The following is a 25,113-nucleotide window of genomic DNA, read 5'->3' on the forward strand; positions in this document are numbered from 1 at the left end:
TAAAAAAGTATGCAATCCACCTGACACCTTCAATTTGAAGAAACCAAGCTAAACTTAAGTCTTTTAGCATTATTATCTATGAATGATATAAAAGGAAATTTCTTCTTCACCTTGTATTAGCAACTTTTAGAAAGTTCAGCATGATTCATCCTGCCTTCCTCAGTAACCTTAAATATTCAAGGACACAAGAAAATTTGACGAGGACTGGCCTAGTGTCTGAGGATCAGAGACAGTCACAAGAATACAAGTAGTCCTTGATTTATGACCACAATTGAGCCCAAGATTTCTGTTGCTAAGTGAAAAATTTGTTAAGTGAGTTATGGCCCATTTTACAACTTTTTTTTGTAAAAAAAACCTTTTTTCACAGTTGTTAAATGAATCACTGCAGTTGAGAGATTGTAACCCAGTTGTTAGGGGAATCTGGCTTCCTCATTGACTTTGCTTGTCAGAAATTTGCAAAAGGGGATCACATGACCTTGGGACACCGTAACCATCATAAGTATGAGTCAGTTGTCAAGTGTTTGGTTTTGATCATGTGACCATGGGGATGCTGCAACAGTTGTAAATGTGAAAAATCGTCTTAAATCCCTTTTTTCAGTGCCGTTGTAACTTTGAACCATCATTAAATTAACTGCTGTAAATTGAGGACCACCTGTATTAATCCCATCATCAGACCACTCCTCAGAAAATACTCCACTCAAATAAACTGCAGCTTTGGAGCAATGGGTGATGAGAATGAGACAAGCTATGTGGCAGATTGATTTCCTCCCAGCTCCGTTGCAGAAAATATATTGTTATTAGAAAAACTCTTATGATGGAAAACAAAATCAAACAAATCAAAATCGGTTTATTAAAAAAGAAAAGAATGAGGGGTTTCTGCTTTACTGAAATCAATGGGAAAGCGTAAATTCCAAACAACATACAGAAATTAAAAAAAAGATACTCACAGTTCGCTAAGCATTTCATTGCTGATAGAACCCAGTGAGGAACCTCTTCTGCATTGAAGAATTTTGAAAGTGGTTTAATATGTTAGCAATTATTAGACAAAAGAAATTGGGTTTTAAATTACAACTGCAGGCATTTATTTATTTAATGATTTTACCCTTCTCCCCATAGAAGGATTAATATTTCACCCCTTTAGTTCTTATCTATCAAGTGTATTATATGAGTCTTTATAGGCTGCTGCTCATTGATCATGTAGGCATTGAGGAAAATGATTTTAGAGTACAAAAACAATACCAGTAATAAGATTGCAATAGAAAGCAATAACTTTTAACAGAATAAGATGATAAGTATTCTGTTTCTTGGTGCACAGAGATAATCTCTATGTAATAAAAAGCATTTTTTTAAAAAGCACAACCCAAATGAATATACTCGGTTTCGCTAAGGATGCTGCTTATCATTTCAACAGCGCACACTGCAGTGAAACATATTTGCAGAAAGTTTAACTCATACAACACTTAATGGATTCAGTTTTAATCTATTATCCAGCCAATTTTTAACTGTAGTTCCACGATCATGGAAGCCATACTGTCCTCAAGAAGAAATTGTGGAAAGATATTTCTTGAGAATACCTGGTTCAAAGGCTCCTGAACCTTTCTTGCAGGTTTATGTAGCCACTGAGGAATACTAGAGGAGCTTTGAGGGGCAACCCATAATAGTTTTCCATTTGAAGGAAATCTACCTCAGGATAGAAATGGAGTGACTATAAAGCATTGTCCCTCATTCCCACATAGGTGCGCTGTTCTCAGTCCTGGATTTAGTTAAGAGTTGGGGGAGGGTACGTACAAGGAAAGATAGCAAAGAGTAACTGGAATTATCAAAGCTTCCTAGATTTCATGAGTCAAGTTGTCACCAATTCTTTTATTTCTTTAGACATATCTGTCCCAGAACTTTATTGCCACTGAATGAGCAGATTAATGATCAAGATATATTTGTTTCCTAAATAGAGTCCAACAAAACTATAACATATTAAACAAGTTCTACTTACTTGATTTATCTTCTAAAATGACAGTTCCTTGTTTGTTGACACTGTACACATTCTGAATGATGTCCTTTGGATTTACAAGTTTAGTGTCCAAAATATCATTCAGAGAATCCAAACCTAAAGTTTTTTGCAAGCTATAGAAGAATAAAGTAAACAGATTTACATAAATTAGCTACCAGTAGTTATCTGGAAAATGATTTATAGCTAAATAGCTCACATTGTCACTGGATTATGTACATATATATGAATGAATGCGTAATAAAGCCATCTTCAAAGCCTCATTAGTAAAACCAAATTACATACATATGATAGTGCTACTTTAATATAAAATACTTTATAAACTATAATAAAAACAAAAGGACAGATAGGGCAGTGATGGTGAACCTATGGCACATGTGCTGGAAGTGACACGCAGAGCCATCTCTCTGGGCACATGAACTGTTGCCTGTTACTCTTCCGGGTTCCAGTGCACCAGCCAACTGATCTTCATGCACGCGGGAGCGCCGGAAACCGGAAGAGCAGCCGCCCAGTGTGCATGTGCGTGTTGGGAAGATGATCTTCCAGTTTCTGGTGCTTGCATGCGCACCGGCCAGGTGGTCTTCACATGCGCATGAGCACCAGAAACCGGAAGACCAGGTGGCCAGTGCGCATGCGCGTACCGGAAACCAAAAGATCATCTTCCCGGCATGTGCATGCTGAAAAGGTTTGCCAACACTGTACTAGGGAATTACAAACTTGTGAAGCATTTAATTGTGATTATACTATATTACCTATAACAAACCCATACAGCTACTGGATGATACACTTTGGCCCATATGACTTACAGCAGAGTTCTCCAACCTTTCTGCATTGGTGGCCTGGAAATGGGGGGAGGGGCAGGGGCCTTTATGTATGCATGCGCATGTGCGAATGGGGCTGCAAGCGCAAGCACAATGCAAATGGGGTAGTGCGAGTGGGGTGTGTGCACACACATACATGCGCCAACACTGGCAAGCCACTCATGCAGCCAACAGGACATGGCCTGGTAGTAGGCTGTGGCCCACAGGTAGGGGACCCCTGACTTACAAAACAAAACACCCAAAGGATAAGAAAATGTTTCACTCTACATTCCAGATTAGGTCTTTGTTTAATTGACAAAATGTCTCACTAAAGGAAAGGTATGTTTTCCAGCAGGGTATGTTGTGGATGGACTGGAACCAATCTTTAATAAAACATCTACATGAAACTGCTGGGTGAGATCATCCAACACCATGGGATGAGTTATCATCAATATGCTTATGACACAGCTTTGCATCTCCATCCTTGGTGATCTAAGAGATAACTATGGCTGCCTTCAACTGAACCCTGGTAAAACGGAATGGCTGTAGATAGGTGGAGCCTTGGGATTGGGGGGTTTATCATCTTTTGTTCTGGATGGGAGGCAGTGTCAACACCATTGTTACGCAAACTGCACTGCCTTCAGACCTACTTCCGGGCCCAATCCAAGGTGTTGGTCACTTATCTTTAAAGCCCTCTAGAACAGGGTTCCAGGCTATCTCAGGAGCCTTCTTTCTTCAATGGGATTGACCTGCCCCACTCGTGCTGCCAGAAGGGGCATACTGTAGACCTCATCAGCCAAGGAATTGTGGCTGATAGGGTCCAGAAGAGAATTTTCTGCCATGCCCCCCTGCCCTTTGGGACATCTTGACACAGCAGGTAATATCTACTACCTCTCTTCAATTTAGCTGACCTAGTTGGCATGAACCCTGAAGGAGAAGCTGATGGATGGAGGTGGCTGGTGCAGTAACAGAGAAGGCACCACCACTCTCTGCTCCAAATACATGGTTTGTTTCTTTTTAGTTTGCTTTAACCTTCTCTAATTTTAATCTGTTTTTATATTTACAATTGTTTTTATATCTGTATGTTTTATTACAAGTCACTCAGAGTCACCTCGAACCACGTAATAGAAGGCATAAATTAAATAAATTAAATAATCACAGTTGCATAATCAGGTCTGGCATTATAGCTCATCTGCTTGGAGATAATAAAGAAACTCTGTAGAGACAGAAAACAGTTTACAGATTTGCTCACTGATGCCTTTGGATTTTTTAAATGGCTACCAGGGTTTTTAAGTTTTGTTTTTTTTTAATTTTGGGAACAACTACTAATATTAATTGCAGTAGCTTAGTGTGTGGTGGAATGCAGTCCAGATTCTCAGGAGGGACAGAGTATATTCCAAAAAGAGATTGATGCCAAGCCCCAAAACCAAGAAAGACATGCAGAGTTTCTTCTAAACACTTTCCCTTACTATTCTTCACCTGCAGACAGAAATATTGCTAAACTAAAGCAAACTATTTTGCCTTGTTATAGTTAATACTCTGGGAACCTCTAGGGAGGAGCTGTATTGACCCTGTTCCTCCCAACCGAAACTATCTAAAATTTAGTCTCTAATTCAGGGGTGAAATGCTCCCGGTTCAGACCGGATCGTCCGATCTGGTAGCAATCTGGTAGCAATGGCGGCAGGTGGTTCAGAGAAGAGGCTGTAGAAAAAAAAATGCCTTTAAAAGCCTCTGACGAGGCTGAGTTGACTGATCGTCAGAGGCTTTTAAAAGCATTTTTTCCTCCAACCTCTTTGGCCAAAGAGGTTGTAGAAAAAAATGCTTTTAAAAGTAAAAAAAAAAAAGTTGCCCACCCCACCCAGTCACATTACCTCACCAAGCCACACCCACAGAACCGGTAGTAACAAATTTTAGATTTCACCCCTGCTCTTATTCCTCTGAAATGCACTCCCTTCTTCCTGGAGTACATTCCACCACATTTATTTTGTAAAAGAACAACTTATGCAACATGCTTACTATGATAAAGTCCTGGACTTCCATATGTCTTCTACATTTGCCTCTTTTAATTGTCGACGATGGATGAGTTTGCATGCTGGTACTTCTCCAATTGCTATGCTGTGACGTTTGAACCACATTTCAGAATTCTGTAGCAGTGTGAGGAGAAAAACCCTAATTATTGTTAATCTATAACTTTGCCCTTTCATGGCAACATTGCTTCGCCAGCAATATATTTAACCAAATCTGCGGAAAGAGTCACAACTAAGTCCACTTCAAATTAATGAAACAAGTTCTATAAATCTACCAATTTTAACCCTAATTTTAATTCCATTCCCCACTATCCTATCAGAGCTGAAGAAGCTTCTTGGATGAGAAGCGAAATGTCTTCAAGGAAAAAAACAAGGAAGTCCAGTTGCCTCCTGAAAAAGCACCTTTCGGACAACTGTGACCTGGCTGACTGAGAATCTCCATAGATTTCCACCAATTTTAATTTTTCTTGATATCTTTGAAGGCAGAAAAGATGATAATCTTGACATAATCTCATGTATTTGTATATCTCAATGCATTACACGTTAATGTATGAGAAGATAGCTTACCAATGTGATAGGTTTCACTGGGATGTGCTCTTGGAAAGTAATTTTTTCAAAGTCCCAGTTTGGGAATTTCACAACTTCTTTTCGGTAAGGAGATCGTTTAGGGTATGGTTTTAATGGTGAGAAAGGAGGAAACCTAAAATTTAAAAACAGTCTATTAAAACCTTCATAGGAACACTATCATTCTCCCCTGAGAATCTAGCCCCATTAATGCTACAAGATAACCTTTCTTTAAGCTGAAAGAACTTTGGAGACAAAATTACACAATTACACAATTTCTCCAAAACTAAAGATACACAAACAATGATACCAATTTATAACATGATCGAGCTAAACAAAATATTTTTGCTTCGAGAGGGAAATCACAACAAAGTTTTATTCAAGCAAAATCTCTTTATAAATAGATAAAACTTGATGCTGCAAAATATTGCAGAATTTTCACCTTCACTTGTTTCAATATTTTTCCTTTACTCTTATGGAAAGAAAGTTATCATTTGGGATCAGCTAAAACCAGGATTCATGTGCTGTTTTATTAACAATGTTATATTTTGCTGCTATTTTAGGCACAATTTTAAATGTTACCTGGTAGGACAGATACATTTTGTATCTCAATCCTCACAAATTCTATTGACAATGTTATTTTCAAAGTTTACAAATTCTGTTTTAAAGCCTGTGCTGCTAGGAAACAAATGACGAAACCTGATAATGTTATCTATTTTTTTTATTTTACATTGTTTAATGGAAGCTGTTGATTGTATTACAAAACTGCACAAATGTTTCAGTTTATTCACTGCTACAAATCATTGGATGGTATATTTTCTGGCTACATGTGAGGCTTTTTGATCCTAGGCAATAATAAATTGAATGTCTATCACAGGAACATAAGAATAATGTTGGATTTAATAAATCATCCTCCCCCAGTGTTCAAGCAGATGCTCCTGGGTTTCCAAAGTACAAAGTTCAATAAGCATAACATTAATCAAATGGATTGCCTTTGATACTAGAATGCTATCATGGTTAGTAGCCATCGAATCATTATTTTTTATTAATTTCTAAATCCTGACAAGATCAGGATATCAGAGGAAATAATACCAGGATTATTTAAGATCATGTATGATTCCTGATAATCTAATCATGAAGCTAAAATTATTCAATGAATGTTCCATGATGATCAGGAATATATTATCCCTGATAAGATCCATTATTTTTTGTGAAGTTTGCATTTTTGCCATCGCACAGAAGAATTTCAAGTAATAAAATCATGATAATGCTCAAAAATTGAAAGGGGAAACAGTGATCTGGTGTTGATTTGGCTTCATTCCTGTTCATCCTGACTGAGAATCTCCATAGACACCTGTTTAAAAGGTATTCCAGCTTATTGTAAGGGGTTATTTTGCAATGACTGGACACACTACAGTTTAGATCAGTGTTTCTCAAACTTGGCAATTTTGAAATTGCTGGCTGGGGAATTCTGGTAGTTGAAGTCCACATATTTTAAAGTTGCCAAATTTGAGAAACAGTGGCGAAGATCAGGGGTGTCAAACTCAATTTCATTGAGGACCGCATCGGGGTTGTGTTTGACCTCGGGGGGGGGGGGTGAACATGGCCAGGGTGGGCATGGCCAACTTGATGTTACTCGTGTTGGGGCACCTGTGGTGGCCAGAGTGCTCTGCCAGTGAAAATGGAGCTCGGGAGGGCCGAATCCGTGGGCTAAGGCAGCCACGAAGGCCAGATCTAAGCACCCCGTGGGCCAGTTCCAGCCCATGAGCCTGGAGTTAGACATCCCTGACCTAGATGGAAATGTTATACAATGCTTTACTTCTTACACATTCCACAACAATAACAATGGGTTAACTTCACCCTCCTAGTCTTGCCAAGTTAACTTAGTCAGGTAAACAAGTCTTTGGGGCTCAGTCCCCATAGTAGTTAAATGTTTTTGAAGTGGTATACAATCCTTGGCTCCCTACCAATGTTCTTGCATTTGTTGGGCATTAGGTGTTGCCTCAGCCCCTTAGCTCCTTTCATAAAACCTGATGCAGAACAAGTTTGCTGCTGAGGTCCAGGCTACATTTGAAGCTCTGCTTTTAAGCAATGATATATATTAAACATCCAACCCAAACTTCAGGCAGGGATCAAGCCAAAACGGGCTGTTTACCATGGCTTGTGGTTACAACAATTATGAGCCCTTTTATTGTCTGTGGTTGATGCACTTGTCTGTATGACACTTCCTGCTTTTTTGTCTCCTGTTCTCCTCGTCATCCATATCCCTCTGGGTTGGCTTTCCCTTTTGAGTCTGAGGGTATGGTGTTGTTAGAAAATAGTTATTAGAAAGCTGAACTAACACCATTTTAAAAGGGAAGGGCAATCCATCATTTAGTGAAGCAAGAGTGTCACATGGACAGATAAGGAATGAATGTTAGAAAGTAGTACTGAATAAACTTTTGAACTCTGAACTATATCTGGTGTCTGACTTGAGCAAGGAACAAATTCTTCCACCAGTGTGCTGACCTGGTTATCTATAAACATAAGGTGCTCTTGGAAAAGGTAGGGTGTGGCTAAACTAGTCAGCTGGAATGGCCAATTGCATAGCTGGAACGCTGGCATGGATGACTATGGACTGAGTCTGTTGGTCAGTTTGCCTCTTAGCAGATGGGGGAGAGAATTTAACACTTCCCCTATTAATGTACAGTGCTGTAAAACTTTTTATGTCTTGGGGGAAGCTGAGTTAAGCCTAGCCTTTCCAAAAGGGGAAAATATTCAACCTCATCTTCTCTCCCTCGGTTATAGTGGTTGGTCTGAATTGGCTCTGGGTGTTGAACTCTTCAGCAACTGCCTCCAAGTTTCAAAGTCTGCATTAATAGCCAAGAGTTACTTGTTCCAAATAGCACAGAACTGTTCCGATGGATTTAATGTTCTTGTTTTTAGCTTTCTTGTAACATGTAGCAAAATAGCTCATGCTGTGATGTCAAAAATGTCAGTTTCATCTACTGATGGTTGAGTACAGCCAGTATGTTGGAGGATAGATGGAGTGGAGAAATCCTTTTTTTATTTGTTCGAAACCTTACTGAATAGGATATTCTATCTGAATGGGGTTTATTTTCAGCACAGGTTGGCTGAAGAAGGTGTGAGTTTTGCAAAGTTTGGAATGAAGCTGTATTAATAGCTTGTGAAAGCTATTAGCTTCTGCATAGATTTGACCCACTTAGAGTTGTCAGTAGGATGTTTTTTTTACTTTGGCTGGGTCCTTCTAGGCCTTTTTTTTTGTAGAGATGTAATATCTATGGTATTAATAACATTGACTTCAAAGTTGCATTTTTCAGGAGTTGCATACTGATTATGTTATCTGAGGCACTGCAAAGCATCTTTTACGTGGCATTTATGATGCTTGAAAGGAGCATGAATAAATCAAGGTGTCATCTAAATAGATTAGGACAGATTGGTTTGCAAAATCCTGAAAAATGTCATTCATCAAGTGCTATAATATTGTGGCAGTGTTGAATAAACCAAATGAGATCACAATATATTCAAAACACCCTTATCAGGTGGAAAGAGCAGCTTTTCATTAGTTGCCTTCCCAGTTTCATGCCAGTTGTACATAACTCTCTCTGAGGCTGAGTTCTGTAAAACCTCTGGCCTTCTACATATGCCCCGGGAGTTTTGAGATCAAGGCAGAGTACTGATTTTGGATTATGATCTGGTTGAGGACCAAGAAATCATTGCAGAAGCTGTCCTGACATTTTCTTGACAAATAGAATACTGTAAAAGCAGCTATAGATGTAAAGATATATTAACCATCTTGAGGTTTTTTTGAAATGAAATTTTGCAGAGTTGCAAAAGTTCAGTTTCTGAAAGGAAGTAGCTCTACACTGGAATTTAGGCTCCAGGGATCATGTCAATAGGACAGTCATAGGGACAATATGGTTGTAGGTGATCGTATTCACTTAAGACAGATATGCTCAAACTACAGCCCGCCAAGGCAAAGTATCCAGCCCACAGAGTGATGTGATTAAGCCCTGCCCCTTGTCGTGGGCCTTATCTTCCAGTGAGCCAACTGTAAGGCCAGCTGAGGAGTGATCTCGAGGGTGCAGCCTTGAAAAACAGCTCTGGGCTTGTAAAGTACTGTTTTAAATTAAAAGTCTTTTTCACAGCCATGTGAACCAGGACTGGTGTTTGAATAGGGGAGGGGGGTGCAACCTTGAAAAGCAACTCTGGGTTTGTAAAGTACTGCTTTAACTTAAAAGTCTTTGAAAACAATTTAAACAGGAGTTTAGGAAGGAGAAAGGCAAAAAAATGGACTGTTAAATTGTCCACGCCGACCCAGTCACATGACCACCTAGCCACACCCACCCAGCCAGTCTGGGCCCCCAAACAGTCTTAGCGACTGTGAATCTGCCCCCTGTTTAAAAAGTTTGAGAACCCCTGATTTAAGACATAGCTGAAGTCATATATTTGTCTGTTTTACTCTAATTTATTTTTGCTGAGAAATGCTCCTTACAGATGGGTGAATTGAAGTATATTAATTCCTTTTGACAGATGATTTGAAGGTCATCCTTAGAGTCAGACAATTCTCTGGATCATTGGAAAATTAAGGCATGGGTTAGGTAGAATAATAGTTCCCCTACATGTTCTTCTTAACCCATTTCCACTAGGTCAGTACCACTTCAAATAGCAGGGCTCTCCCATCAATTTTTTTCTAGGGACACCGATGGCTGTATGGCATCTCACAAATTCTGCAGGCCTCCACAGGTGGGAAGTCCATGGAATTACTGGTGGCTCCACAATCAATCATGGTTTGAGTAAGAACCAATGATCTGGATCTTTATAGGCAAGATCAAGTGCCTATAAAGCCAACAAGACTCTGTAAGTGGAATTGCAGCTGGAAAAGTGACTATAGTTTCCCAATCAAGCTCTTCTTAGACTGAATGTAGCCCATTTCTGAGCATGCTGAGTTGGTATCTTGGCTGGAAATATAACAGAAGTTCTAGATGTTCCTTTTAAGAGCAACTGAGTAGCCCATGGAGGAATAGGCCTGCAAGGAACAGCAGAAGCAGAATTCTGGAGAGCAAGATGCAAGGATGGTAGCCATAGACTACCTGAAAGAGGCAGGCACCTCCTGGCTCTGGAGGAAAATATTTAGCTATTTTATGTAAATTCTGCAAGAATATACCATTAAGTCTTACTGATAAGAGGCATAACAGCTCAAATGTACTATTCCAATAATTGATTCGTTCTCTTTAAGTATTCATCAGGCAGCATATGAAGAAGTACAACAAATGAATCTGAATGTCTAGTAGTTGGAAGATGGCCTTCAAAAACCTGGATGCAATTCTCTTACAGTAGCATTTATATAGCATCATACTGGTTAGGTTCTAGGGCAGTGTTGGTAAAGCTTTTTGACACCAGTCCCGAAACGGGAGCGTGCGTGCACGCATGCCAGAAACCGGAAGCACAGCACCCAGTGCACACCGGGAAGATGATCTTCTAGTTTCCAGCACACGCATGCGTACCAGCCACCTGGTCTTCCGGTTTCTGATGTGCATATATGCTTGAAGACCAACTGGCCAGTGCGTATGCTCACACCGGAAACTGGAAGATCATCTTCCTGGCGCGCAGATACGCACCGGGCGGCTGCTCTTCTGGGTTTTGGCGCTCCCGCACACGTAAAGACCACCTGGCTGGCATACCAGAACCCGGAAGAGCAACAGGCGATGGCTCGCGTGCCCGGAGAAATGGCTCTGTGTGCCACTTCCGGCATGCGTGCCATAGGTTCGCCATCATGGCTTTAGGAGATACTGGTATGCTGGGCAGTAGATTGCTAAGGAGCTTTGGATATGCTGACCAGCAACCATTGATGGCTGTGTTGTGGTGGTCAAAATGATGAGAAGACTCCCCATGCAGCAATTTAAGAGCCGAGTCATTGCCCATAGCACAGTATGAACTGTTATAGATAAAAGTTGATGTTTCCTTGGAATAAGAATATATGGGAATAAACCTCTTGCAGCAAGATAACAGTACTAGATAAAAGGGGAATTCTAAGGCAGAGGGGCACCAAGTAGCTAAGGCTGGCTGTGTTGGTGAAAATGTGTTCTGTGGAATCAAAGGGGGTGTTTAATAAATGGTGTCAGATCAAGGCAACCATGGTAGGACAGGAGTAGATGGGTTGGTAAGTTGCACTGAATAGTTATGTGTTATCTGTGTTGCAACAGGATGGATATGGAAACTCACTGAGGGAATAGGAAATAAGGGGGTGAGCCAATTGTAATTGTGATGGAAAAGGAAGGTTTGATAGGAAGCGGAATTAACTGTTTCAGGAAAGGCCAGAAAATTTGGTACTGGGTTCCTACTTCAACTCAAATGCCTTGTTGTTTTGGTGGGGTATCTAGGAAAACAACTTGTTGATGATTATCCTCATACTGATAGTAGCGAATGCCTAATAAGATTGCACTTATTAGATAAATGAGTAGATCTGGTCTGTATTAGCAAAACTGAGAGTTGGCTTAGCCCAAGATTTTAACTTCTGGGTTTTGGGTATTTCAACTATATGGGAAAATTAGGATGTAGGGACAAGCAGGGAATCTGCTGAACCTAGTCCTTGATGAAGACTACTGTTGAAATGTCCCAGGTTCTAATGCTAAAGATTTCAATCTGCAACTCCAAGCAGTAAATTTCAGGAAAGCTCAGTTATCTCCATGGACTTCATAATCTTGAGCCAATCTGCACAGGAACCTGCATAATAGGCCTGGTCCTCCCCTAAGACCAGTTGTCTTTCTTTCTCAAGATGAATGACATTATTGTTTGCCCTGTTCAGTTCAACAGATATGACTACCAGAATTTTCCACAAGGGTATATGAATAATTAATATGACCCCACCCCAGGGGTGAAATGTAAAATTTGTTACTACCGGTTCTGTGGGTGTAGCTTGGTGGTGGTGGGGAGTGGGGGGAATGGGACTGGGTGGACGTGGCCAACTTTTTTAAAAAAAAAACTTTTCAAAGCATTTTTTCTAATGTTTTGAAAAGCCTCTGCCGATCAGGCAACTCAGCTGGGATCATCAGAGGCTTTTTAAAAAAATGCTTTGAAAAGCCTCTGCCGATCAGACAACTCAGCTGGGATCGTCAGAGACTTTTCAAAGCATTTTTTTTATCACCTCTTCGGCCAAGAGGTTGCAGAAAAAAATGCTTTGAAAAGCCTCTGACGATCCCAGCTGAGCCGCGTGATCATCAGAGGCTTTTTATTTTTACTTTTAAAAGCATTTTTTCATCAGAAGAGGTTGTAGAAAAAATGCTTTTAAAAGTAAAAAAAAAAAAAAAGTCTCTGATGATTGTGCGGCTCAGCTGGGCATGGTGGGGGGGGGGGCAGGGATTTTTGCTACCGGTTCTCCGAACCACCCACTGCCATCGCTACCGGATCGGGCGATCCGGTCTGAACCGGGAGCATTTCACCCCTGCCCCACCCCCACTCCCACCTGTCTGGAAGGTCTGTTTAAGGTAGATTGCATGGAGGGTGGAGGGTAGAAACAGAATTGTTTGGTTGGTTTTGGAAACATAGTACAATAGTCCTTGCTTAGTAACTGCTCACTCAACAACTGCTCAAAGTTATGATAGCACAGAACAAGACTTACAGCTGGCTCATGAGTTGTGGCCATTGTAGCATGCCCATAGTCACATGATCGTGATTCAGGTGCTTGGCAACTAGTAAACACTTACAACGGTGGCACCCACCAGAGATCATGTGATCACTATTTGCAACCTTCACTACTGGCTTTCAACAAGCAAAGTCAATGGGAAGCTGGCAGGAAGTTGCAAGTCACAGTGACATGACATCACTCATAATAACCACGCACAATCTGCTTAACATCCACAACGACCTAAACTGGTGCAGTCATGTGATTTTTTACCTTACAATCACATTGCTTAGTGACTGAATTCCTGATTGCAATTAGAGTTGCTAAATGGCGACTCCCTGTATTGCTTATGCTGGAAGAATCATGCCATTTCTTTCTTTTCTAAGGATTGAACGCTTGCTTGAAATAACAGTCATTTAAAAATGAACACAGTACACAGTTTCTGCCCCAAGAATCCATTCAGTTATTTACCTATATAATTTACCATTATCCTCAAAATCATCTTTGCCCCATCTTCCTTTGATATCTTCAATAACGTGATTCTTCAGGAACTTTTTGAGAAGCTGAACTGTTTGAGCACGAGTTACTTCTGGGCTAAAATTTTGGTTGCGTCTCAGCAGTTTGTGTAACCACTCCACAGCCTCAGAAGCAGTGAAGCAACCTTCGTAGCTTTTGAAGTGAAAACGATGTTTCCGTAATGGCATTCCATTTCGAAAGAGCTCAACAGTCTCATTCCACTGAAAAGAAAATATGAAAGCTTTATCTAAGCACAAGTTAGTACTTGTTGGGGCAGCACCTGAGAAGGAACAAAAGAGTGTATGAAGAAACCTAACTTGTACCTTCTAATTTAAGCTTTTAGGCTTTTTGCATATTAACCAAGCTCTTTCCAGTTTTTATATATTATTCTTATAAGCAAGTCGAAGAAATGCCTGATCGTTTTTTAGGTTGTTTTTCAAGACTTTCTCCAATATAAGCACATTCCCTTTAACAACTATACGTTCTAAAATCATGCTTGAACACATTCAGGTTTTAAATTACTTGAGCATAAATCTGCTTTGATTGCTGTATAGGTGCACAAAATTGTGACATGGTGATTTGTGTATTGAAATTCGCAATCACGCTTGTCTTAATATCGACCATTCATTTTACACTGTTTTATTTATCTTAAAAAGTTGCGTCCTGTTTCATTGCTCACAAGAGATAAAAAATATGGAGAAAAATTGATTGCCTTCACCACCTGTCTTTGTTCATATATCACAGGCAAGACTTAAAGCTGATTTCTTTTCACAGAGGAAAAAGAATAACGCTCACTATAGAGGAGGCAACATGTTGTTTTTTTATTGAAGTTTTCATATTGCTAGTCCAGTGATGGCTAACCTTTTTGCCATCACGTGCCATTGGGAGGAGGGGGAGCAGGGGAGGTTCACGTGCGCGCATGCCCACACCCTTAATTCTATGCATCCTGCCCCGCGCATGTGTGCGCAACCCCCTTCCCACACTCCTGGCACGTGATGGCCCAGTAGGCCTGTTTTTCTTTCTCACCTGGGTCCAGATCCTCTCTATGCATCTGGGGATGGCAAAAACAGCCTTCCCCACCCCCACCGAGGCCCTCTTGTGGCCTGAAACAGCCCATTTCCCAACTCCCAGTTGGACAGGAAGTGACGTTTTTTGCTGTCCCCAGCCTCCAGAGACTCCTAGAGAGCAGTGCCATAGGTTCGCCATCACTGGCCTAATCACTCCACAACTGTTAGGACTGATATGAGTGGAAGACCAAAACATCTGGAAAGTCCAAATTACTACGTTTGTATTTTATAATGTTTTGTAAAGTTTGTAGTTGTTTCATTTTAATTTTGTTTGCTGCCCAAAGTCAGTTGTTTCAATAGGTGGCCATAACAAATGAATGATATTCCTTACACTTTATATGGAGGTCATCATATAAATAACAATTTATGGCAATTATGATAAAGTTGTATTATTATTTTCTAGAACCATCATTCCTGCCAGTCTTTGTAACCCAGGTAGCTCTATTTTTATCTCCATCAAATGTGCATGTATCTATGTTCATTTATTCATAATTGGGGCAGGAGACAAAGATTCAAATTAGGAATAATGTTGAAGATAAAAATCTCTATAGAAATCTATGGATTTTTTTCTCAAACTGTTCAAGGACCTGCAAAAATTCATAAACTGGGTTCATATTGAATTATAAACTTTAATCATGGGTTATTTAACAAAACCCAGTGGCTAGAAATGTGTAACACATCCAAAAACCACTACCGTCCCAACAAGCACTTAACGATTCACTGCCCTGGTTAGGTTTAATATTGCACAAGCGCATTGTTTCAGTTCAGATAGTCCTCAACTTACAACAGTTCATTTAGTGACCAAAGTTACAACAGAACTGAAAAAAGTGACTTAGGACTGTTTTTCACATTTATGACCGTTGCAGTATCCCTCACAGTCAGGTGATCAAAACTTGAATGCTTGGCAACTGACTCGTATTTATGACGGTTGCATGGTAGGGTCATGTGATCCCCATTTGTGACCTTCTTATATGCAAAGTCAATGAGGATATCAGATTCATTTAACAACCGTGTGACTAACTTAATGACTGCAGTGATTCACTTGACAACTGTGGCACAAAAGGTCCTAAAATGGGGCAAAATTCACTTAACAAATATTTCACTTAGCAACAAAAATGTTGGCCTCAGTTGTGGTCGCAAGTCAAGGACTACCTGTACATGGAATCATCATTTGTTGGATGCAAAGTTTTAAGTGTTAATTAAAAAAAAAACTCCCAACATTTCTGGAAGAAAGGTTGTCATTTAATCTTAATTTATGGTATTTCTAATACTCGTTTTAAAATTAATGTGATACAGTTGAAAAGGTATTCTCTTATCTACCATATAAAATGACACAGCCCATTTAAAGCTTTAACACCATGTTCTGCTGCATAGTAAACCAGTGCTCTTCAAATGAAGCTATGGATGCTGTGTACATAAAGAAAATACAACTACATTTTGATAAGGCATAAAACAAAGATGAGCAGCTCTTAGGGATACTTCTGTTTTGCCTGCAAAATATCTGATTGAATCTCTGAAATGTTCAGGAGGGCTAATGCTTATTGTCTGAAACTCTACAGATACAGATCATTCAGGAGAATTTGAATGCTACCTTGACTGGTGAGATATTGGCTTGATTTTGGCTTGCAGATAAAGTAGCAGTCATGCATGCTCTGGCTGCAGCTCAGAAAGAATTGTACTGTATGTGCATTAATAGGATATCCAAATATGTATTAAAATACCTAAATGCACCAGCATGAACTTGTAATTTTCTTACAACAGTATGCAGGTGCCCTTTTTCCAGGAAGTTTCCCTCCTTCCCTGTCTAGACTACCATCCCATGATTTTTCTGGCAGCCTCCCATCCCAAACTAAACAGTTCAACCAGGTTTGGTGTTTTCATTACATGCTGTAACTAAGCTGTATATGCATTTAGTTGAACATTTTAATCAGGCACATAAACAGGAATTCTGGGAAAGACCATGGTTCAATGGCAGTGAATGCAGGCGATCCCAACATCCACAGCTGAAATGTTTTTTTTTATATAAAAGCCCCATTTCCATCGGAAGTGCAGACCTTCCTAAAACAGGTCAGCATATTCAAAATACCATCTTTTTTCAATGCAGCACCTGCCCAGATGTGCTGGAGTAAAACTGGCCGCAAGTTAGGAAGATGGAATTTCACTACACTTATGCTTGTGCTTTGGGGCAACTTAAGACCATTCACCCTGCAGAGAATTGTTCACCTGAAGTGTAGTCAATTATATATAGTGTATGGTATATAACTGTAGTCAATTTATACATTAAATTTACAGCCTCTCCGCAAGCAGGATTTTATTCAAGATTTAGGAATGCTGCACCAAGAATCTATTAAGGATGGTACCGGGTCACATGCAGAGTGCATTCCCTGCTTATCTTCAGGGACCAAAAAAAAAAAAAAAAAAAGTCAGCTCGTGTTTAGAAAGCCTTCGGGGAAAAACGTGCTTTACTCACCAGCCGAGTTGCTCGGTAGGGCCCGGGGCCCACGAGTCGAGGCTCCATCGGTCTCGCCCCGAAAATACAAAACTCCGCGGTCCGTCTCCACGGCGACCGAGGGACACGGCATGGATAGAACCCTCGAAGGAAAGTTTGAATCGGAGGCTAACGCGTTCTGATTGGGCCAAATCCAAGTCACATGATACCTCGGAATTAGCCGATTGGAGGAAATCCTTTTAGAAGCGCTCCGTTCATTAAAAAAAGAAAGGAAAAAAAATCACCCTGCGTTTCGCTCTTTGCCCCCGATAAGCGGGCGATTGGATTCTCTGCTAGAAACGTCAGAGGGGCGTTTTTACCGTCAACGCCCAATCAGTTCCTTTTCTACGTCATCAATCGCTGGGCGGTAGCGAGATAAGAGGACCGGGCAGATAATTTCAGGCGATGCTTTTTTGTTGTTGTTGTTGTTCGGCTGACTCCACTTTGTATATTGCGAGCAGGTGACGTTGTTCGCACCTGCTTCGGTGGCCTCTTGCTAAAAATCGATACTGCGTCATCGCGGAATTTGGAAAGATTCCCATCCCTTCTCATTTTATATGGGTGGTGCAAGGATTGACCTCTCTTAAATTGCCCCACGCAGTTGGCACAAAGGCTATAGCCAAGAATGGAGGAAGCCTTGTGACACGCGTTAAGCCTCTCTTAACCTGGTTTGCACCATCATGGGTTAATATACGTGGGAGCTTCTTGGGTTTTCTGCTTCATGAGTGTGTCCCCATCAGCTTTTCCCTAAACCACTGAGTCTTCTAGATCAGTGGTCACCAACTGGTGGTCCGTGAGAAAATGTTGGTGGTCCATAGAAAAAATTATTTGCATTTTTTATATTGCACTTAATACTACTTATCTTTTTAAAAATATCATATTAATGGTCCACGGGATTTAAAATGATGAATTTAATGGTCCCTGAGGTCTGAAAGGTTGGTGAACCCTGTTCTAGATCGAGTGATTACAACGGGCATTAAGTTTCAGATAGTGTCTCAAATCCTGTTTGCTTATTTTGGGATTTGTCCTTGTGGTTCAGGGCTTTTGGGTCAAGCAGTGGAAAGACTGGAATTTAGGCAAAGAGCTGGTGTAAATGTAAATCTGAATTTTAGATCCACTAAAAAAATTCTCCTTTCACTTAAGATCCATTAAACTGCTGATAGCTTTTTCCAGGGACGATTATTGGGCTTTTGCTATGGTCCTGACAGTCTGTTAACAAACACTCCATCTTAATAAGCTTTGACCTGATTCCAGAAGAAGGTGGCCTTTACTTTAAAACATGACAGTATTTTAGCAAGCAATAAATGCATTGTTTTACAAATTCATGCGGTGTGAATGTTTCCTCCAAACCATCCCATTATTAAAACCCTAAGATACCTTAAAAAAATTCAAAGAGTTGAAGACTTATGAATCATAGTTTTTAATATACAGTAGTACAGTTTGTATAAAACAAAAGTTGATATATAAACAGTGAGGTTTATGCCCCTATCATCCATGAAACTTTTCCATTTCAGTTAAAAGCACCCTAAAGAAGTTGTGACCCAGTTAAAATGAATGTATCCTATCAGTGCTCAAAGTATTGTTGCATACTTATCAAACACACTTCATTTGTATAATGAAGGTACATAAGCATTTAAGAGTGCTGCTAAATTGTTGTTTAATACATATATTTTCACAATATGTACTTTATTGCTGAAAGTTGCAGAATGTACTAGGTAGTTTTTATTTCTCCTCACATAAATTTAAATTCCAAATAATTTATAATAAAATATATTTTCTTGTCCTGGAAAACCATATACAAAACATCCAGTGTGCTGTGTGCTGAAGTCTCTTGATTGTCAAGTACTGCACGTTGAAGATCTTGTTTGGTCACTGAGCCCTTCATTCATTTTTGTTTCTGCTAACGCCATTTTGCAAATGTTTTGGGAGCCGCTGACCCTTAGTATAAGCATTATACCAAAAATGTAGAAACAAGATTAAAAACAAAGATCCGTAGAGCCCAATGATGAACATGAAAATCGGATACTGATACTGACAATTATCCATGGTGTAGATTTGTCCTATATGCATTGTCACCAAAATGAACTGCACCTGGAAAAAATAATTGCTTCGTTTAGATTTCTTACAAGAGGAGAAGAAATTTTACTTTTTGATCTAGGACCTGAAAACTAGATATGAACTGTCTAAAGAAATGGATTTTGATACATGGTTATTCGTATTTGACAATTTTTTGCAAGTTAGATTAAAGTTAAGAGAATATATTATGAATATTGATTTTTTAGAATGCTGATTATTATGTTCAGTTATTTTAAATATTAGTATTATTCATTTAAACTTAGGTTTGTTATATTATCTCTGCTTTAAAAGTTGGAGGTCATTTTTGTTATATATTGAATTCATATTTTTCGTTACTTTTTAACTTCTCTTTTTCCTTTTACGTTAGCTTGTATTTTAATGTTTGTTTTTGGAATTTAATAAATATATTATTAAAAAGATATTACTTTTAAATCAAGCAGAGAATAATTAAGACAGAGCTAAGAAGGAAATTGCAATCCAAATAATTCTGTAAGGCCTGCTATTACATTTCAGGACACATGTACACAAAATCATTTTAGAGCTGTGATAAATAGTTTCTGTCCCTTTGTACAGACCAACAATTGGAGAGAAGAGGGCATCAGGAAGAGGAAATGCCAACAAGAGAACAGGTAGTCTCACCTGGAGCATTTGTGGGATGGGGCAACAAGCCAAAGTGGTGATTAGATGAGACTAAAGCCTCATCAATTTGCATCAGAGGGGCACATCTTCACTCATCCCGCTTTTGGCTTTCCACCACTACCACAAACTGTCCTGTTCTTACACGTTTTGGAGTCTGGTCCAAAACTGCTTGCTTCAGTTCTGTCCACAGCTTCCAATATTGTAGATAACTCAGTAGAAAGGAAATGTTCTCCATGCTTGTTTGTAATAGCAACAGCACTTAGACTTATATAATAAATCCAATAAATAATAAATAATACTGCTTCACAGTGCTGTACAACCCTCTCTAAGCGGTTTACAGAATCAGCCTATTGCCCCCAACAATCTGGGTCCTCATTTTACCGACCTCAGAAGGATGGAAGGCTGAGTCAACCTTGAGCCACTCAAAATTGAACTCCTGGATTGAGCGAGTTAGCCTGCAGTATTGCATTCTAACCACTGCGCCACCACAGCTCTGTAATACACTATCTTTAAAAATAGTTTTGTTTAAAGTAAAGCAACCTTTTCTTTGTAGTAAAGATGAAAAGATTCTTAGGAACATAGTAAAACTTCAATGGAATTTTTTGGATCACGTCTAACCTTTTTGTGTAATTTGTTTTATTTGCAGTATTGATACCCTTATGCAGAAGGCATAAATTACCATGGCAGTGTTTTTTCATATCTAACCAACATTTATAAATAATGGTTATTCTTTTCCTCGTTTCTCTATTAAAACTATTTCATATGGTAGGGATTACATCAATTGTCTAGACTTACATTTCTTTCTAGCAATTTTTTCTTTGAAAGATAACTGAATTCAAAATATTTTTAAAGAATAGTCTTGATAGGAACAATAATTGACTGAGATAAATAATATTCTTTTACATATTATTTATAGGAATAATTAAAATAAATAATATTTATGGAAATATTTTAAAATGTATTAAAAGATTCAAGTTTACCAGGATGGATTTATAATAACAATGATTAATATATGAAAAGAGGTTCACCTTATGAATAACCAAAGGGCTATACAAAAGGATCTTCCATATAGGAACTTCAGAGAAGATTAATGTATTGTTGATTCACATACTATATTAACAAAGGGAAATATGCTTTACATTGGATACATTGTCAGAAAAAAATATGCATTTCTCCTTCAAGGGTAATAAAGTTTTGGAGACTTAGTGCATAAATCATGATCCTAATGTGAAACATTGTATTTCACAGGATTTTTTTCCCCAATTTCCTTATGTTTCTTCTTCCCTGGAGAGCCCATCCATCCACCCATTTTATAACATTCACAAACTGCCCCATTCCAAACTAGGCTTCACCCGCTTAGCTATGGAATCCAGCAAGGCTGGCAACGTGCTCCCATCTGCTCAGGCAATCAGCCAAATGATAAACTACATCCTGCGTAAAGCACTTGGGTGTGAAATATCAGGACTCAGATGTAACAATAAAAATTAAAATAACATGGATCAGTATCCCTCTCCTAAAATTTTGATGGTTCTGACTCTAACAGCCTTTAAGAAAGCTCTAAAGATTTGGTTTTTCACTCTGTTCTACCCCATGATGGTATATGACGCTACTGTAATTATATGACTCTTACGCCTTTCCCCAGCATGTTTTATTTCATTGCTTTATTGTATCATTTTTTTATATTCTGTTATTAATCTTTGTTAGATACCCAGAATCACAAATAAATAACATCTGTTAATACAGATAATCTTACACTCGTCTTTTTGAGAAAACTCAGGCTGTATGGAAGCAACCTAGCTCACAACTGTATAGTCCAGAATGCAGCAGCGTGGGTAATGACGGGAGCAGCATTGCGCTCCCATGTAACACCGCTCCTGCGCGAGCTGCACTGGCTCCCGGTGGTCTTCCGGGTACGCTTCAAGGTGTTGGTTATCACCTTTAAAGCGCTCCATGGCATAGGGCCTAGCTATCTTCGAGACCGCCTGCTGCTACCAACGACCTCCCATCGACCCGTGCGCTCCTACAGAGAGAGCCTGCTCGGGGTGCCATCAGCCAAACAGTGCAGGCTGGTGGCCCCCAGGGGGAGGGCCTTCTCTGTGGGGGCATCTACCCTCTGGAATCAGCTGCCCCCAGAGATAAGGAGAATCCAAGACCTCAGCGCCTTCCGTCGTGCCCTTAAAACCCATTTTTTTAAGCAAGCTGGGCTGGTTTAAGAAGAAATTTTAAATGTTTTAATTGGTAGTGAGTTTTAATTGGGCCAAATTTATATATTTGTTTTTAACTGTTTCTAATATTTCTACTGCATGTTTTTTTAATTTTGGCTGTACACCGCCCTGAGTCCTCGGAGAAGGGCGGTATAGAAATTTAAAATAAAATAAAAATAAAAATAAATATTGCGCCTGTTCATCTTTTGTAAGTATAAATCATTCAAATCTAAGCCTATTTTTTTCTGTACCTCTTTTCGCAGTTACTTACCAGTTGTATAGTTGTCATATATTTTTTCCACCACAAGTGCTTATGGAATGTTGGCCCCAGCGTACAAAGTCCATAGTAGGTGTACATAATCACATGAACCATACAGTTGAGCAAACCGTGAAATGTTCCTAAACCTCCTGTAGAAAGGGAGGCAAGATATGTCTCTGTCATGTAATCATCAAATTTTTATTATCAGTCCAAAGCATGTCATAGTTGAGGCATATCAGACAAACACAGAAATAATAAGCATCCAACAATGTATTTTAATCCTGTTTTCATAGGTTTCTACTAAAGTTGTGTTTATGATTGGCTAACTAGTAACCCACAATTTATTGAATTACCATAGCTGCCTGGGTTCATATATCATTTTGAGTTGCAAACTAACTAAACACATTTTATCCTAGCATTTAATATAAAGCTAGTCTACATGGTGCAATGGGTGGATGCCATTTAGAAGAAAATTTCTGTATGGCAAAAAGCTACATGCAATGCTACAGTGCAGACTTCCCAAAGTGGTGCCCTCCAGATGAAGCCCAAACACAACACACAGGATTTGCACTCAACATGGTGAATTATGTGCCATCAAGCTGTTTTCATCTCCTAGTGATTATATAGATAGATACTGATTAGGAATTCTGGGAATTATAGTTCCATGCATTTGGAGGGTACATGGTTAGAGGTTGAATGGTTAAAATGAATAGATGGATGATCAATTTGTACCAACACTGCCATCATTTGTAAACAAACTCACTTTATAATAATGCTAAAGAGGAGAAGGAAAATTTAAGAAGGAACTTCACAAAAGCAATAATTATCCATGCTGGACAGCCCCTATATTAGCCTGATCGGACTCTCTTATTTATTTAGTAGCAAAATAACTTGCATTCACCTAATGAAGTGAAGAAAGCTGGGAGTAACCAGGAGTGGATTCAAGTAAAGGGTATTTTTAGTTGTGGTGTTCAAAACCTAAGAGGTTCTCAGGGTTTTAGCATAAGAATAAAACAGAACAAGTTTTTTGCGTTCAAAGGAGTAAATTTAACTGATAAGACAATGCTTCAATACTTCTTTCTATATTTTGGAGTTTTTCTATATACTCCTGCTCACAAGGCCTTTAACATCAATAGAAAAATAACACAAAAAAGTGCATGTACACCAGAAGCTGTGAGAAGGTGGTGGTTGTTGTTAGTTGCGAAGTCATGTCCGACCCATCGCGACTCCATGTACAGTGTTTCTCCAGGCCTTCCTGTCCTCTACCATCCTCCGGAGCCCATTTAAGCTCATGCCAACTGCTTCAGTGACTCCATCCAGCCACCTCATTCTCTGTCATCCCATTCTTCTTTTGCCCTCAATCTTTCCCAGCATTAAGAGAAGGTATGAGAAGGTATGCAGATTTTTAAAAAACCCATTCCCTTCTGGTCCTCTTCAAAGCCTTAAGGCCATGAGGTTGAAAAACTTTCTAAAGTTTTCTAACTTTCTAATGAATTTCTTGAGAAATTCATGACAGAATGGGAATTTGAATTCAGATTTCCCAAGCTTTATCCTGGTCGTTATCTTCACACAAAAATAGTAAACAGTATAATATCTCATAAATAGTATAATAGTAAAGATAAAGGTTCCCCTCGCACATATGTGCTAGTCGTTCCCGACTCTAGGGGGCGGTGCTCATCCGTTTCAAAGCCGAAGAGCCAGTGCTATCCAAAAACGTCTCCATGGTCATGTGGCCGGCAAAGGCACACGGAACACTGTTACCTTCCCACCAAAGGTCCCTATTTTTCTACTTGCATTTTTTTATGTGCTTTCGAACTGCTAGAAACTGGGACAAGTAACAGGAGCTCTCCCTGTTATGCGGCACTAGGGATTCAAACCGCTGAATTGTCGATCTTTTGATCAACAAGCTCAGCATCTTAGCCACTGAGCCACCGTGTCGTTTTAGTATAATAGTAATACAAATAGTAAACTGTGTGTGGAAAAACAGTAACATGCATCATTTTGTAATTTATTTATTTATATCCTGCCTTTAAAAAATGACAATAAGAGTATCTATCTTATTTTTATAAATAACTCAAGGTAGCAAATATATGCAACACAACTTCCTCCTCTATTTTCTCCACATCAGCATTCAAATCCCAAATCCCAGATTGTGCAGGTTGTATATTTAAATAATTGCAGCTGATTAGCATATCTTGCACACCTTCAGATACAATAATGGACAAGTTTTGCAGGTTTCTGAGCACTTGCCATTTTTAAATGACAATACATGAGTTGCTTAAAAAAAATCTGGCACAGTGTTAGGAATAGATTTAGGCTTACTTGTTTTTCTACTCAGTCTCTTCCTCTTCCACTACCTCTATCCTATTTTTACATCACTGTTCTCCATTTCTGCTTTGGCTGATTTTCAGTCAGCTATAGTAAACTTCTTTATATTTTTATCAATTTTCCTTTCACTCTATCATGCATCCCTAGGAAGATTCTAATTAATCACTACTTCTTATTTCATCTCTACAAGAGAACTACAACATCTAAATCTTGGCATGTTTCATTCACTTCATTTGGACTTTAATTATGAAGCTACTTCAAGGGTTTTTTGTTTTTTTAGTAAGCAATTGTTGAACGTCTTTGAATCCAGGATAAAGTAACTTCTTAAGTTATGGAGAACTGGCATCTGGTTACCATTATTGTAATGGAGCAGGGATTATTAATTAGGTTTCATCAAGACTGCGAGAACACCAAAGTTTGGAATTGGTGATTAGGGCTGGATGTGTTTTATATGATTATGCCTGAAGAATGGCTGTTGAAAATTTTTTCAAAATGTCTAATGCTGCTGTTTGGTCC

General features: G+C 39.2%; 2 protein-coding genes across 7 annotated transcripts in view; both read right to left on the minus strand.

Annotated features, from left to right (window-relative positions):
- The window catches only part of DEPDC1B (DEP domain containing 1B), a 36,673-nt gene extending 19,329 nt beyond the window's left edge, over positions 1-17,344 (minus strand). Inside the window, exons 1-6 of one of the 2 annotated variants that reach the window (XM_034440944.3) lie at positions 17,074-17,344; positions 13,492-13,757; positions 5,400-5,532; positions 4,822-4,949; positions 1,991-2,121; positions 948-995 (exon numbers count right to left, since the gene is read on the minus strand). In XM_034440944.3, the coding sequence (XP_034296835.2) occupies positions 948-995; positions 1,991-2,121; positions 4,822-4,949; positions 5,400-5,532; positions 13,492-13,757; positions 17,074-17,121 (754 nt within the window). In that variant the 5' untranslated portion in view covers positions 17,122-17,344. The remainder of the gene's footprint in view (positions 1-947; positions 996-1,990; positions 2,122-4,821; positions 4,950-5,399; positions 5,533-13,491; positions 13,758-17,073) is intronic. The other variant, XM_060690683.2, reaches the window with a different exon arrangement.
- Positions 17,345-18,495: 1,151 nt separating this feature from the next.
- Positions 18,496-25,113, minus strand: part of ELOVL7 (ELOVL fatty acid elongase 7) — a 43,430-nt gene continuing 36,812 nt past the window's right edge. For all 5 annotated transcript variants that reach the window (XM_034440945.3, XM_087885712.1, XM_034440946.3 and 2 more), the window contains exons 7-8: positions 22,282-22,418; positions 18,496-19,182 (exon numbers count right to left, since the gene is read on the minus strand). In XM_034440945.3, coding sequence (XP_034296836.2) covers positions 18,973-19,182; positions 22,282-22,418 — 347 coding nt within the window. In that variant the 3' untranslated portion in view covers positions 18,496-18,972. The remainder of the gene's footprint in view (positions 19,183-22,281; positions 22,419-25,113) is intronic.

The sequence above is a fragment of the Pantherophis guttatus genome, chromosome 2 (assembly GCF_059756535.1).
Source record: "Pantherophis guttatus breed Tessera chromosome 2, ASM5975653v1, whole genome shotgun sequence".
NCBI lineage: Eukaryota > Metazoa > Chordata > Lepidosauria > Squamata > Colubridae > Pantherophis > Pantherophis guttatus.